General features: G+C 41.9%; 1 protein-coding gene across 5 annotated transcripts in view; it reads left to right on the forward strand.

Annotated features, from left to right (window-relative positions):
* ago3a (argonaute RISC catalytic component 3a) overlaps positions 1-5,235 on the forward strand; it is a 49,618-nt gene extending 44,383 nt beyond the window's left edge. For all 5 annotated transcript variants that reach the window (XM_084053515.1, XM_084053518.1, XM_084053517.1 and 2 more), the window contains exons 18-19: positions 166-365; positions 596-5,235. In XM_084053515.1, coding sequence (XP_083909641.1) covers positions 166-365; positions 596-704 — 309 coding nt within the window. In that variant the 3' untranslated portion in view covers positions 705-5,235. The remainder of the gene's footprint in view (positions 1-165; positions 366-595) is intronic.
* Positions 5,236-14,139: the final 8,904 nt, after the last annotated feature.

Raw genomic sequence — 14,139 nt, forward strand, 5'->3', positions numbered from 1 at the left:
CAGCAAGAATTGAAAGCTCTTTGGTTGCTGAAATCCCGCCAACATGAGAGTTTATAATGATATTTATAAATTGCGCGCGTGTGTGTGTGCGCGCGTTTGTGTGCAATCCAACAGTATTTATTTTACATTCTATTTCATAACCACATGTGATCTGCCTCTCCCAAGGGCACCAGTCGGCCCTCCCACTACCATGTGCTGTGGGACGACAACTGCTTCACCGCTGACGAGTTCCAGCTGCTCACTTACCAGCTGTGCCACACTTATGTGCGCTGTACCCGCTCTGTCTCCATCCCTGCGCCAGCCTACTACGCACACCTGGTGGCCTTCCGTGCCCGCTACCATCTGGTGGACAAAGAGCACGACAGGTGAGGCGGTGAAGGAGGTACTGTAGCAAGGGAGTGGAGGTGGAGCTAAAAATAGACCCATGGCTTATGTCTCCTAGGTTCCTCTTCCACCCACTACGCTCGCTTTATAGCTCAGTTCTCATCGTAGGAGGTGCAGCTTGCACTCGCGACCTTGTTTGCACTCGTTTCCCTTCTCTATTTTGGGGACTGTGATTAACGATCATCTGTTTCCCATTTTCTCCTGTCCTCAGCGCGGAGGGCAGCCATGTATCCGGTCAGAGTAACGGCCGGGACCCTCAGGCGCTGGCCAAAGCTGTTCAGATTCACCACGACACGCTGAGGACCATGTACTTCGCCTAAGCTTACATCAGACCTCCCCAGATATCGCCATCCTACACACACTCTCTCTCTCACACACACACACACACACACACACACACACGCATCTCTCATAAATGCACAGATATACACACTCCCCTATAACACAGCTGGCCTGCCAGTCAAGGAGTCCTTGTAGGTATGAGATGCCCCTTCCACACACCCATACACCTAGTCAATCCGGACCTGACACTGTGCAGAGGGAGGAGGGAGGGAGAGGAGGCTGTCCCCTCCACACTGGACTGAGGATTCAAACGCTGCTTTAAAAACCAGAGAAACTTGGCACTATTATGCAATATTAAACCAGCCAACTATTTCATTTTCCCTTCGTCTCATATAGGGCCCCTCGATCCAACGCCCACGTTCCCTCCCTTGCCTGCCTTCACTTCACTTCTGGTCCAGGAGATATTTCTTTCTTGTTTGTTTGCTCCCCCCTCAACGGCTGGCCTGCGGCTTGGCACACTACTTAAAATCCACAAATCTACCCCCACCCCCCCTTAATATCATGCCCTTTTACATTACCTAAAGTCAATTTGAGCAGCCGCACTTTTTTGCATTCTTGTCAGTTTTACTGTTTGTTTTGAGTTTTTTTGTTTGTTTAGTTTTTTTGAATGGTTGAAGCAGAGAATAAGAAGAGGTCAGTTTCTGGGGTGATAAAGTGGTGATTATAGCGTATTTTTCGGTGCATTAGATGATGGGTGCACCAGACATCCACTGTTTTCTTTTCCTGTGTCTAATCTGTTTTAGCCCATGGGGACTTGCCACGAGAGTGTCAATCCATCACTTATGTGTACAAAACAAGCTATTATTTTGGAGTACAGTGCCACCTTTAGGCTACACGGTTTAAATACCCAATTAACGGGGTTGTTCTATATGATTTAGGGTTCATTTCCGTTCGCATTGAGCAGTGAACTGCCATATTTAAACAGTGGCACAGATCATATTGGATGATGGTATAATAGCAATTGCTCTATAACAGCCATCTATGGGGCTTTATAATGTGTAACATGGCTATATGAAACTAAATTGTATTATTATTTTTATAATCAGGCTTTTCAATATTTATTAATTCTCTCAAGCCGGCAAGCTTGTGTTTTTACTATTGGTATTCATTGCTGCTTTAATTCCCTCTGTGCTTGTTATTTTATCTTGCGCAAACCTCCAGAGTTTGTGGCAGTGGGTTAATTAGTTCAACAGATCATGTTGAGAGTTTCCTCTAGTGCAATAATCATTTAACAGAGGGGTGGAGATATTAGGGGAGTGTAGTGGATCAAAAGAAAAGTAGCACATCTCATTTGACAAATACGCATTTTCTTACAAACAAAACAAAGTTTGCCACATATTAGGCACTTTTATTTATTGGTCCTTGGAGGAAGTTATTTTTTTATGGTTACATTGTTAGGTGAAAACCCGGTAACTCTAGTTTTGGTGATTTTTCATGTTTTACTTGAATGGGAGGATTACATGGACCTTTTCTGGGTTGAGAAAATGTTCTGACCTTGATGTTATGAAGCCCCTTTAAAACCAATGTATAAATTAACAAATGCATGGCAGGCGGCCTTACGAGGCGGCATTTCTTAATTCCTGTTGAGTTGACATTTTGGAGATGCAAGGTTTTCACCCAGTAGCAACAATACACAGTGTATTTATGCCATAATGGGGTGGTAGTCAAGTGCCTGGAAGGAGGGAAGGGTTTAGTGTTTTGAAACCGGTGTAACTGATTTTTAAGAGGGTCCCGTTTCAATAGGGACAAATTAGGAGTTAATTTCTAAAACGCTGTTCAACCACTTAGGGAAAACATCACCTGAAGTTTATCATCTCTAAAACATAGAGGATCCAGTTTGTTTAAGTGTCATCATGTTATCAATTAAATAGTTCAATGACCTATAATTCTTTACAAAATACCATTGTTTTAATGTGTTATAAGTTTGAAATGGAAAATGTCCCTTTTGTTTTTTTCATTATGGAACGAAACTATTTAAATGAACAAACTTGTGTTCTGAACAAATGGGCAGCGTAACTCAGTTTGGAGTAAGCCAGCGTCTGCTACTGCCTCTTACTCTCCTCAAAGAGCTTTGGATTGTGCAGTAAATTCCATCGCCTGACTGTTCCATACATCTCATTCTAATCGTCCCAAGACAAATTTGTATAGTGTTTGCCTATACAACAGTTGAAGCTGTCGTCTTTGCTTAGCAGCAGATTCCAGCAGAGCAAGCTGCACTGGCGTTTGTTTAATCTTCATCAGACATGGATCCGGCTGCTATCTTCTGTTTAGTACTTATAGGGACAGTTTCACATAATGGATTCAGCTTAGCCTAAGACCAAAGGCCATTTATTTCAGTGGAGGTCACTCTTTGGAAGACTAGTTGAAATCCATGTCTGGTGAAACCAGTCCCTAGTAAGTAAGGGTTTAGGACTGGCTTCAGACCCAAACAGAGGATCCAAGTGGCTGACTGCATCTTCACTAGAAGAAACCTAACTATCTAATGGGAGCCAGCTGTCAGAACTCCTATGAAATGACAGGGTTGTGTTGGAGGATGTACTCACCACATAGCTCCTCTGTGCTCTTTGTGGTCTGAAGCTTGTCTTGTGGTGTTTTAAGGAGTTATAACGATAATCTGCACTAAATGAAGCATGTGTATCAGACTGAACACAGGCGTGGTGCTATTCACTCTGAATTTGGAGTTTCTGCGTTGAGAGGGAGTGGGGGGTGGGCACGGTACAAAAACGTATAGATAAAAATAGCTAACATAATGCTTTGAGGGGTGTATGAGAAGGTCCTCCCGGTATTGTTTGTGCAGACAAACTCTGGATTTAGGACTTTGCTCAGCAGTTACAGTCAGCAAAAACAAAAATCTGTAAATGGTACAGTGGCAAAGACTGCCCCTTGGCTGGACAGTGAGATGTAACCGTAGGATTAGGGTACATTTCCCCGTTGTCCTGCATTGTTGCATTTGAATGCCTTTCCAAGGCTAGCCTTCCCGCTGTGGAAGCCAAAGGGGTTTGAGCCTTCACGATTTTCACTAGTGTCCGAAAGCCTTTTTAAAAGCCAGATTGAAAGTATATTTGTACATTTTAAATTATGTAATGCACACTACTTATTTTTGCTAACAGAAAAGTTCTAAAAAATGTAGTCTAGTTATTAATCTTAGTAATAATTGTATCATGATAATTTACGGTTAAAAAGTATAATGACGTTTTATTATTCCAATAGACTGTTGACTTGTTCCTGTGTCACTGTATTACGTATAGTGTATTTCTATGTACAATTATGGGGTTATTATTACTATTAGTAAAGCGTGTCTGGACTGTTAAGCTCTTATTAGTAAGGTTGTGGACTGGCCACCTGTTGCTTTTGTTGGAAGAAGAAAAAACAAAAGATGGTGAGCTTCTAAATTCTTATTTGTCCCTTTTTTGTAGTTGTTCAGAGAGAGGTCTGTGGTACGGAATATTGGAATCTTGAAACGTATTGTTGCAAGCCTCTCCCTATTGTGATTATATGGTAATGATATACAGTACAGTATAAATGGGGTAGCTTGAATTAAAAGAGCATAATTCCTGCTCTTGAATGTTATGTTATTATTATTTTAATCAACTGGTGCTCTCGGCTGCTCCTTGATACGTCTCAAGGACAACGTATGATGAAAGAATAATTCGCCGGCGGGGTTTGTTGTTTTTATTTTAAAATGTAGGGTTATGTCAGCATGTAACCTTGGTTGTTTTCCTCCTCTCCTCACCTGAGCACTTCCATGTGCATTACAAAGTACAACTGCAGTGACTATGATCTCATATTGTCTCATGGTTCCCTTCACTGCTGACTGTTCACTCCCAATGCCAGAGGACTACATTCCACAGCCAGTGGGGTCCCATCCAATCCCATAGGATGTATAGGAAAGATTAGGATAGAAGGACAGAAGTGAGGTTTGGTCAGTATAAGGTCATGTGTCCACCTGGCAGCATCTCTGGATTATTCTTTGTTCTGCTGTTCAGAGCAGTTCCAAACGGGAGGGACCGAGCTCCAAAGGGGTAGAGCTTAACACAAAGTAAAAACTGGAAGGCAATAACTAAGTTCTTTGTCAATCTCTATTTCGCCTGTATGTCATGAAATACATTTCATATCAACATTTCTAGATGCAAACATTGTCAACTCAACCTAGTCTTGTTTACTTTTATTGTACTACAGTATGTGCACTTTTGAAATTGATTATAACTGATTCCCACCCTATCCGTATGAAACTTAGTCTCATTTATTTTCTTCAAGTATAATGTCAATCCATCCATCCATCTTTGTCGGCTTATCCAGAGTAGGGTTACGGCGGTAACGGCTGCAACAGAGAATCCCAGACTTCCCTTTCCCGGGCCACATTAGCCACTTCAAACTGGTCCATTACTCCATAGTAATGTGACTTTGTGTTGATTCCCGCCTCAATGACTTGAACGTAGTCAGCCTTCATCTTCTTTCTCTCCAGCAGGCCAACATTGAGTCTCTTTCTATATACTTATACGCAAGGGATAATGCATGGGGAGGTAGTCATTATTGAAATTTAAAGCCCGACAGGGCGATTAACCACCGAGGCGCAGCCGAGGTGGTTAATCGCCCTGAAGGGCTTTAAATTTCAATAATGACTACCTCCCCATGCATTATCCAGCTTATTACACGGCTACTTAATAAATACATAGATACATTTACCCAAAAGTAACAACAAAACGAAGTATTTCCTTGCTTACGGCAATGAAAGTATTCCATAAGTATTGGGCTGGGCGGACAAGTTCGCCTCGCAAAAACAAATGACGAAATGGAAAAAAACTCACCCCAAAACACACTCGCCCCCCATTCTATTTACTGCCGATTTGCCTGTAATACCGCCGGATTTGCCCCGGGGCGACTGTGTTTTGGGGCGAGCGTTTTGGTATTCCCCCGTTGTTGCGCCACGATAAACAAGGAAGCGTAGTGGATCATGACTTTTCGGTTATTGCATCGTCTATTTCTCACTTCAAATGTTTTCAAAAACATTCTTGAGAGCAACGTTTAGTTGTAAATGACATTGGTTGTTTGTTTACATGGCTGTCATGTTGGATAAAGCATAAAATCAAGCAGCGCAGGTTGATATGAGCAGATGTTCTGAGTCTCTGATTAGACAGCGGTCCGTTATTGAGCTCAGCGGTCATTATCGAGAAATAATGACCGATGACTGACCAATCAGAATCGAGCATTCAACCAAGCCGTGTAATAATTATCTATAACTAGACCATACCCGGTCGGCGCAGCCGTGGGGGGATATACGCACATGATCTGGCAACCCGGGAGGCAGTTCGTCCCATAGCTGGGCAGCCGCAGCTATGGGACGACATTCTTTGACACAAAAACGCTAATAAGAAGCTGAGATTTGATTAAATTGAAAAACGGGCTTCACAGTTAAGTTCAGATGGTAATGGTCAATGGCTGTGTGCAAAATCAGAGCAATTGGTCCAGCCAGTGGGGAGAACCGGGTAGCTTCACCACCACCACCACTACAAACGCACGCACAGAGGTTACTAGAATTATAGTAGGATTATAGTAGGATAACTAATCCCTGGTGGCTGGAATCCTCAGAGGGTTCTTGGATGACTAGACATTGCGGGACGGTCACACCGCTTGCTTGTGCTGCACCATCACCCAAAGATTCAGAGAGTTTATTGTCACTTGGATGTACGAGTACATTCATTGTGAAAATCTTAGGTTAGGGTACTCCATAACACAAAAAAAGCTGGGACCGGTTAATCCCGCAGCACCTGTTCTGCTTACCAAAAGTGGCCCACTCCAATCCATTAAGCTGGGCCTCTTACCTATTTAAAGTTTGAGATTAAGTTGAGATAGTTTCGTCCCAAGACCTCTGATCGTTCGCTTTACCAGCTATAACTCAAGCCGGTTGGCTATCAGGCTGGGCGACAGAGATGGGTGTACCTCGTTCTCTGTACCTTCCAACCTTAAGGCAATACGCTCCTTTCTGTTCATTTCCCAAACGCTAATAATAGTATAGTAATGCCTTCCAACCACTTCCTCAATTCTGGGGCTTTGGGGAGGTTGGCTAAGATACTATCATAATATCCTTTGTCTTTCTCTTCAAATGAGAACTCTTTTGAAAACTTAAGTCGAGGCAGCCATTGAGACAGAATGGTTCAACATTCTTCCTCTGATGTCTAATCTTCTGTGCCAATGTTTTCTTGAAAGAAATAGAACCTCTGCAATAAGAACAAACAACTAAATGCTAAATGCTGTTTCACAAGGGCACAAGTGCACACACATACCCAACATTCACACTCCTACTTTGCAAACTTCTCTCTGGTAGGTTTGTTTCAAAATTGATTGTAAATTATTTCCACCTATCAGTATGCAACTTGGATTTATTTATTATTTTTAGCGACGTTGAGTTGACAGAGGGGCCTTCTCACTGAAGTGGGCTCAACCTGCTTCAATGCATTTGTAAAAAAAAAACAAAAAAACATTTGATTTGGAACAGAGAGGCTAGCCTTGATTGGTCCTAGTCAGTGAAAATTCTGCCAATCCATCCTCCTTTGAACCTACGCCCGTCCCCTTTAGAGCTCTGCCTTTCCCCTTTGAAGCGCGGCTCTGGCTTGCAGTATGTACCTGGGATTGTTGACCTTGTTGTTTCCAATGTAAACAATGCACTGTTTCAATGTAAACAATGCATTTTTTGCAATAGTGCTGAGAGCATGGCATGTTATAAGTCTTTGGTGCTCGGAGCGCTTCCACCAAGTATATGTCTCGTGCTATTTGCTTAAAGAAAAGTTGTGCCGGTGGACACAGAGCCTAAGTGTATGATCCAATGGATTCTGTGGTATTTTCTAGCACGGTGTGCAATTCGTTCAGAATCTATGCTGATTATAGTTTGTTCTGAGTGTGTGCGGTTGGTCATGTTGTTTGTTGGAGAAGTCTGGTCTGTATGCCACTGAAGGTTCTTGATATATGCGAGTATTGGTATGCCGTTAAAACTGAATATCTGCTGTTTCTGATGGATGTTGATGCAGTTGTGTCCAAACTAAACTCTTGAGTGCAATTGAACACATGTTTACATAGCAAATGTGTTTGCCTGGCTTACAACTTGCCGAAACCACCATCAGTTCTGCTTTGCAAATGCTAGCTAGTGGAGAAGTGACCTAACATGAGAAAGACCATTTGGGGTCTGTTGTGTACACTAGACATTTTTTGTGGCCTTTTTCCCCACCAACACTTGTCATGTGGTTATAAAGGTTTGACATTTGGGTGTGAAAGCAAACCTTTCCCACAATGTGACAGACATCTGGGGAAGAAAAATAGCCCAAATACAATTTGAAAATGTCACCGTAAGCTTAAGTAAAGGTGTATTTCATGAGTAAAAATCCCAGATTTTTGGTTTTTCTGTATTTGGTGTGGAAGGTAGTAAAGAAGTGAGAAAATAAAATCCACTGAAAGTGCCTTTCCTCTTGATGGTGCTGCAAACGAAAGACAAACATCAATTCAAAGAAAAACCTTTTTCAAGAACGCATTGCAATGCAGAAATGGCTGCATTTACACACACACACACACACACACACACACACACACACACACACACACACACACACACACACACACACACACACACACACGCACGCGTATACAGTACACAGTTTATTTTCTGGAGATGAATTGAAGATGCAAACTGGCGTTCCTAAATATTAAGACTTAAAGCGTACATATAAGTAGACTATATGCCAAGTATGTGATTGTGGTTGAGCTTTTGCTTAGTGTTTGCATTTAGTGTCTTGGACCAATGGTGTCGTTGGTACAGTAGAATGTGCATTGAGGGAATTTCAAATAAAATGTAAAAAAAGAGGGCATAGTAACACTGGTGTGGTGTGACGCATCCCAGCCCATGAATGACAAACATAGCACAGCACTTTATAGACTGCCACTCTCACACAGACACATGGCCAAGAGCCTTTGATCTCTATCCCTCCAATCCCTTCGTGCTAGGTTCAAGTTAGGAAAGGATCAAAGACTCAAAGATGTGAATGATGAGCCGAAGGGATGGTGATACCAAACAAAGCAGTCAGTCATTAAAAGTGTGCCTCATGCTCATGTGACCTCACTGACAGCTCGATTGAGTACCCCCAACTCACACGGACACCACAATTCATAACATCTAGGGCTGGGTGTTAAGAAAGAAGATTACTGTCATTACAGATTTTGTCTTGCTTTTTCGTTTAGCTTTTTTTTAAAAAGCATCATAAGGCATTGAAAATGGATGATTGTTAGAGAAAGAATTTAAATTTTGTTCCTGTTTACGGGCATCTTTCTGAGGAATTATAAGCAGTACAATGTCGAGAATCGGATACATGGATGTGAAACTTAAGTTACTTTATTGCATGATGGAACATGTCCTCAACATGTCGAGTATGGGAGGGGGGGGGGGGGGGGACAGACCAGTATTGGTATCAAATTCTTCAACGATACCCAGCCTTAGTAACAGCCCATGGCATTCTTTCATCCTAGTGCAATGCCCTGCCATGTTGTCCTTAGAGGGTTGGGGGTGGTGGGAGCACAGCAGTTCCTCTTGTCCTGGAGCGGTAGTGTGCAGACTGAGGGTGGTCTGTCGTTCTGTGGGTACCTTGTGAGTCCAGGGGGTTAAAACTTTCTAATACAAGAGATCTCAAAACACTGCACCTCACTTACCTAGGTATGCTGCATATGTTATACTACATGAGAGAAAACTGCAAATATTGCTTTTATTATGACAGTTCAATGCTTGAGTAATGCCTGGTTGCGATATTCTTATAACTATTTTAGAGACAAAAAAAAAAGTATAACTGTAAAATATCTTCTTTGTTTTGTCTTAACACTTATTCGACTTCGAAAAAACATGTTCTTGAGCCGACTTTATTTTGTTGTCCTATTTAAATGTGTTGTTCTTTAAATATATATATATGAAATATATATGCGAAATATTTTATGGTGTATTTATTGAGAGTGCATATAAGCGGCTGGAGTCTCCGCATCACATTGCAGCATGGTGGGGGCGGCGCTTGGAGGATGAGGCCTTAAGCCCCTCCCCCTCCATGTTGACGCCTTATTCTCCCTACTAGACACGCAAGCACAACAACATGGAAGGGGTCTGAGTTGAGGAGGGGGTTGAGGTGACCTGTTATCAGGCATATAGCCCTGTGTCAAGCAGTTTCACTTTTGGTCACAGAAAAGGGAACGGGTCAGTTCTTCACCCTCCTCTTTTTTTGGTACTATTTACCCTCCATCGTTCTCTAACCATCTGAGAAGGCAGAATGCCAACCCCCAACATGTTGCAGCTCATCTCTGTTGACGAAGGGAACCATTTCTGAACCACACTGACTTGAGTGTTAAAAAAAAGCTGACTTTCTCATCCCAAGCTGCTAGTTTGTACATTAGCCATGTAAATCCCAAAGCCAGTACAGGGCTGGTGGGAGAGCATAGAGAATAGCGGGAAGGAACGAAAACTGTTTTAACGGCAGAAGTATATGAACTATGGTCTTTTTTTTTATTGTAGGAGTTGCTTCTGTCCTCTTTAATTGTCTCTTGTCAAGCTCTTTTCTTGTGCCAGAACTTTTTACAGCAGAAGTAGGTCTCATTCCACAATACATGCCTCCGCCTTAAGTGGGTTCTTTAGATTCATGTGTGACTTTGGGATTCCTGTCCTGGGAAGACTACCTACTGTGTGTGCCCTCATTCCCCCAATAGGCATCTTGGTTGTGTCTTTCATTTTAACCACTAACCAGTACTGGTGAGCTCTGACATTATGAAAAAGTGCAAGCTTTTTGAAACTTGACTCATCTTTATGCTTTAAATGGCTGTGCAAACAGGAACCACATTTCAGTTAAATTGTATTTTACATTAAAAAAACGTCTTTGTTTAAGCCTGCATGGATGCTGCCGGTGTGGAGTATGCCACATCAGGACTGTTCTGACCGCGTCAGCTAATTTCTCAGTCACAGAAACACTCATTATATTGTCCTAACATGTGGCAACCTCCATGGACGTGGCATCCAGAAAATAGAGCAAATCACGAAAAGTACTATTAGTGCTATTTGACTATGGGTCTGCCTGGAACCAGAGGTGTTCCTCAAAGTGCTGGATTAGAGACCCTGTGCCTGTATATTGAACCAAGGTGTTGTGATGATGAATTGTTCCTTTTTAATTTAGATGTCTGTTGGTTGTCTCCCTCTTCATCACGGGATCAGAGACATGGAGCTTTGGAGGGTTGTCAATCCTCTTTAAAAGCAAATAGGCCCGACCTCAATCCATTAAGCCAAATCTTGTTTTTGTTTTTGTTTTTTTGGTTTAATGTATGTTTACTCTAATGTTTACTTCCCTGAGCTATCAGATGTTAATTTATTTTCAGTCCATTAGCATTCCAATAATGACTATGAACCAAATATTGCTCAAGAGATTAGGCTATCTGATGCTGTTTTTTTCCCACGTGTACACAATTGACCATATTCACATGGCAGCCATATGACATGCATAACTAAGAGCAAAAGGGCTGCCATGTGAATATGGCCATTGGTTTGAAGGGTGATGTTTTTCAGTGGCCAAGGATGCTACATTAAGCGTGACTGTACTGTATGTCCATTCTTCGATTGTTGGGGGCATATGCAATGTAGCATGACGTTTGGTTATCATTGTCAATTCAAACTGAAGGTCGTAGGCTCTGATACCATTGAGTGTGGCACCAGCAAATGGATTTGCGTCGAACAGTGACCTTTTACCATCATGAGATCCATGTCTCTGTCCCTCTGTATGTTGCAAAGACTCGTTGTACCAACGGTTTTGATTTCTTTTCAGTTTTCAGTTCAATGTCTCTCTATCTTGTTTTATAACTCTTAGGTTGTTGGCCTTTTAGTGTTGCTTTGCTTCAGTTTGAAGTGTATCTTTCACTAATACTCGCAATAAAAAGCTTTGCTTTACCCTGTGATACTGTCATACTTTAGAGGGATCAAATGAAAGAATATTTAGCGTTCAAAGGCCTTGTAATATATTAAAAATAAAAAGCTGTTCATACTGTATGTAAGGCTTACTCCTCAACAAGGTGTGCAGTTATTGACTAGATACCGTACTCAAGGACCCAGTGTGGATGTACTGTCAGATATTTGTCCAGGATATTTGACTGGCATTGCCTGTGATTACATCATTGCTTATAGAGTCTATAGCAATGATTACAATCAGAATATACAGTAGAGCTTTAACTACCTTTTCCACTGCATTCATATTCTGGACAGAGCCAACTAGGGTCCAGTTTACTACGTCTGCAGGGTTTTAGTGGTTAACTTTTAAAACAAATGTTTTGTTTAAAATAAAATAAAACGCATTTTAAATGAGTGGGAAGTTGAACCACTTAAGCCTGATTTATACTGTGGGCCATGCACACATTGAGCTTGTATATCGGCTATTTTCACTATAAAAGTAAGTAAGTAATTATACATTTGAAAGTTTTAAACGTTTTGAAAAAAAGAAATAGGGACATCAGGTTTAATGTGGTTATGGGGATTTTTTTACTCTCAAAATCTGCAAAGTGTGAGTGGGAATTGCACATCAATTCTGGCCTGAAGAATATGAGTAAACCCATAACTATTTAAGCTCTAGGGTAGTATGCATCAGCCATAAGACAGGCTCCAACTACCGCTATGGTCCATGTAGTAGGAGCCTGTCTGCCGATGCATACTACACTAGAGCCTAAATAAATTTGGTTTGTCCCTCACAAAACGATCACCCCTATAGTGGCACTTAGTGGGGAATAGATGATTGACCTCCTTAAGGACATAATAGCCTATAATATATTTTCTGCCGTATCAATATGCAGTAGGCTACATGCAAAATCAGACGTTAGGGTTTGCTTAAAAACGTATGCCTATTTAATGTATCTTATACAGTATACACACTCGTTTGGAATAGTGAATAATATTAGCAGAGAACACCGAAGTGAATTGTAAAGCAAGTAAACAGATTGTTTGGAGAAAAACAAATTTAGCAGGTAGTATGAATTCAAGTATGAGCTTGCACTGCAGACATACCTCCAATATACCTCTTTAAAATAAAAACTAAACTACAGTCAGACTCTAGTTGTACTGATCCTGCAGTCCCATCACAGACCAGGAGGAGGAGCACTTCACCAAGAACAATTTGGCCTGTGCAGAAGAGGAGACACAGGCCTCTGAGCTGCTGGGGAACTCCCAAGGCCTCGTACAGCAGTAGGCTTACTAGGCTACATTACGTTGTGTGCCCTTGTGCGGGGAGGTGTATATGAGGACAGGCTCTGTGTTAATCCTGGAGGAAATCAGTATCCAGGCTGAGATTGAAACATAGCAGGAGTCATAAAAGGACACGAGGGAGTGTGGAAGTGTGGGTGGAGATTTGTGGACTGGAAATGGATGTCACTGCATGACATGATTTCCACTAAGTGGAGCCTATCCTCATTTTACATCTCCCTAAACAAAGGCGCACTATGTATATACGATATAGCTGTACGTGCTCTCTTTACCGCAGGATATTGATGTTTACATTTTAGAGATAGGGTGCTGAAACGGGTGGACACCAGGAAAGCAGCTGTCCCAGATGGCATCTCCGGGCAGGTCAGCAAGACCTGAAATGATCTTGTTGTCCCCACATGCTCCATGAGGGCCGCATGGGTCTCCATGCCCAAGAACGCTAGTTAAGGGCTACATCTGCTCCTCTCTCCCCAGAACCTTACCAAGTTGGGGGGGAAGTTAAGCTATATTAACTTCGGATCAGCTTTTACCCACTTAACCTGAGTCTACAAATGTCTTCTAAATCCCAACAGTTTTCTGAAATGTTGCTATATCAGTAGTGCTCAAACGTTTTCATGTCAAGGACCCCTCAAAGTTATATGTATTTGGCCGCGGACCCCATCTCAAAACATTTTGTTCCAGGGACCTCCAGAAGCAAAGATTTGAGTTAAAAATGTTCGCTTTAAATATATATATATATTCAAAAATAGCAGATCTACAAGCTTATATATAGCGCAGCTGTCACGATCCGTGACATGTTCTGTGTTTGCACTGCGTCCTTGCCAGTTCATTGTCTATGTTAGGTGTGTTATAGTCTTGAGTTCCGTTCCTATTAGTTTGTATACCTTCGTTTTGAGTTAATAAACCCATTGAACTGACCTGTCCAGCCTCCGTCTCTCTCTGCATTCTGCTCTGCCTCGCACCGTGATAGCGGCACGAAGTGACGCGCTATGAGCTTGTATATCTGCTATTTTTGAATAGCCAAAGTATAAAATAATGGTTAAAGTGGTTAGAATCTAAAATGACACAGATGCTTTCCCGGTTTTAATGGGTTAAGCCCTATACTTTAGATATTTTGTCCTCAAATATTTTCCCTCTACAACAAATTTGACGAAAATAGGCAA

This window comes from Gymnoscopelus microlampas (assembly GCF_963454915.1).
Source record: "Gymnoscopelus microlampas genome assembly, chromosome: 3".
NCBI classification, from domain to species: Eukaryota; Metazoa; Chordata; class Actinopteri; order Myctophiformes; family Myctophidae; genus Gymnoscopelus; species Gymnoscopelus microlampas.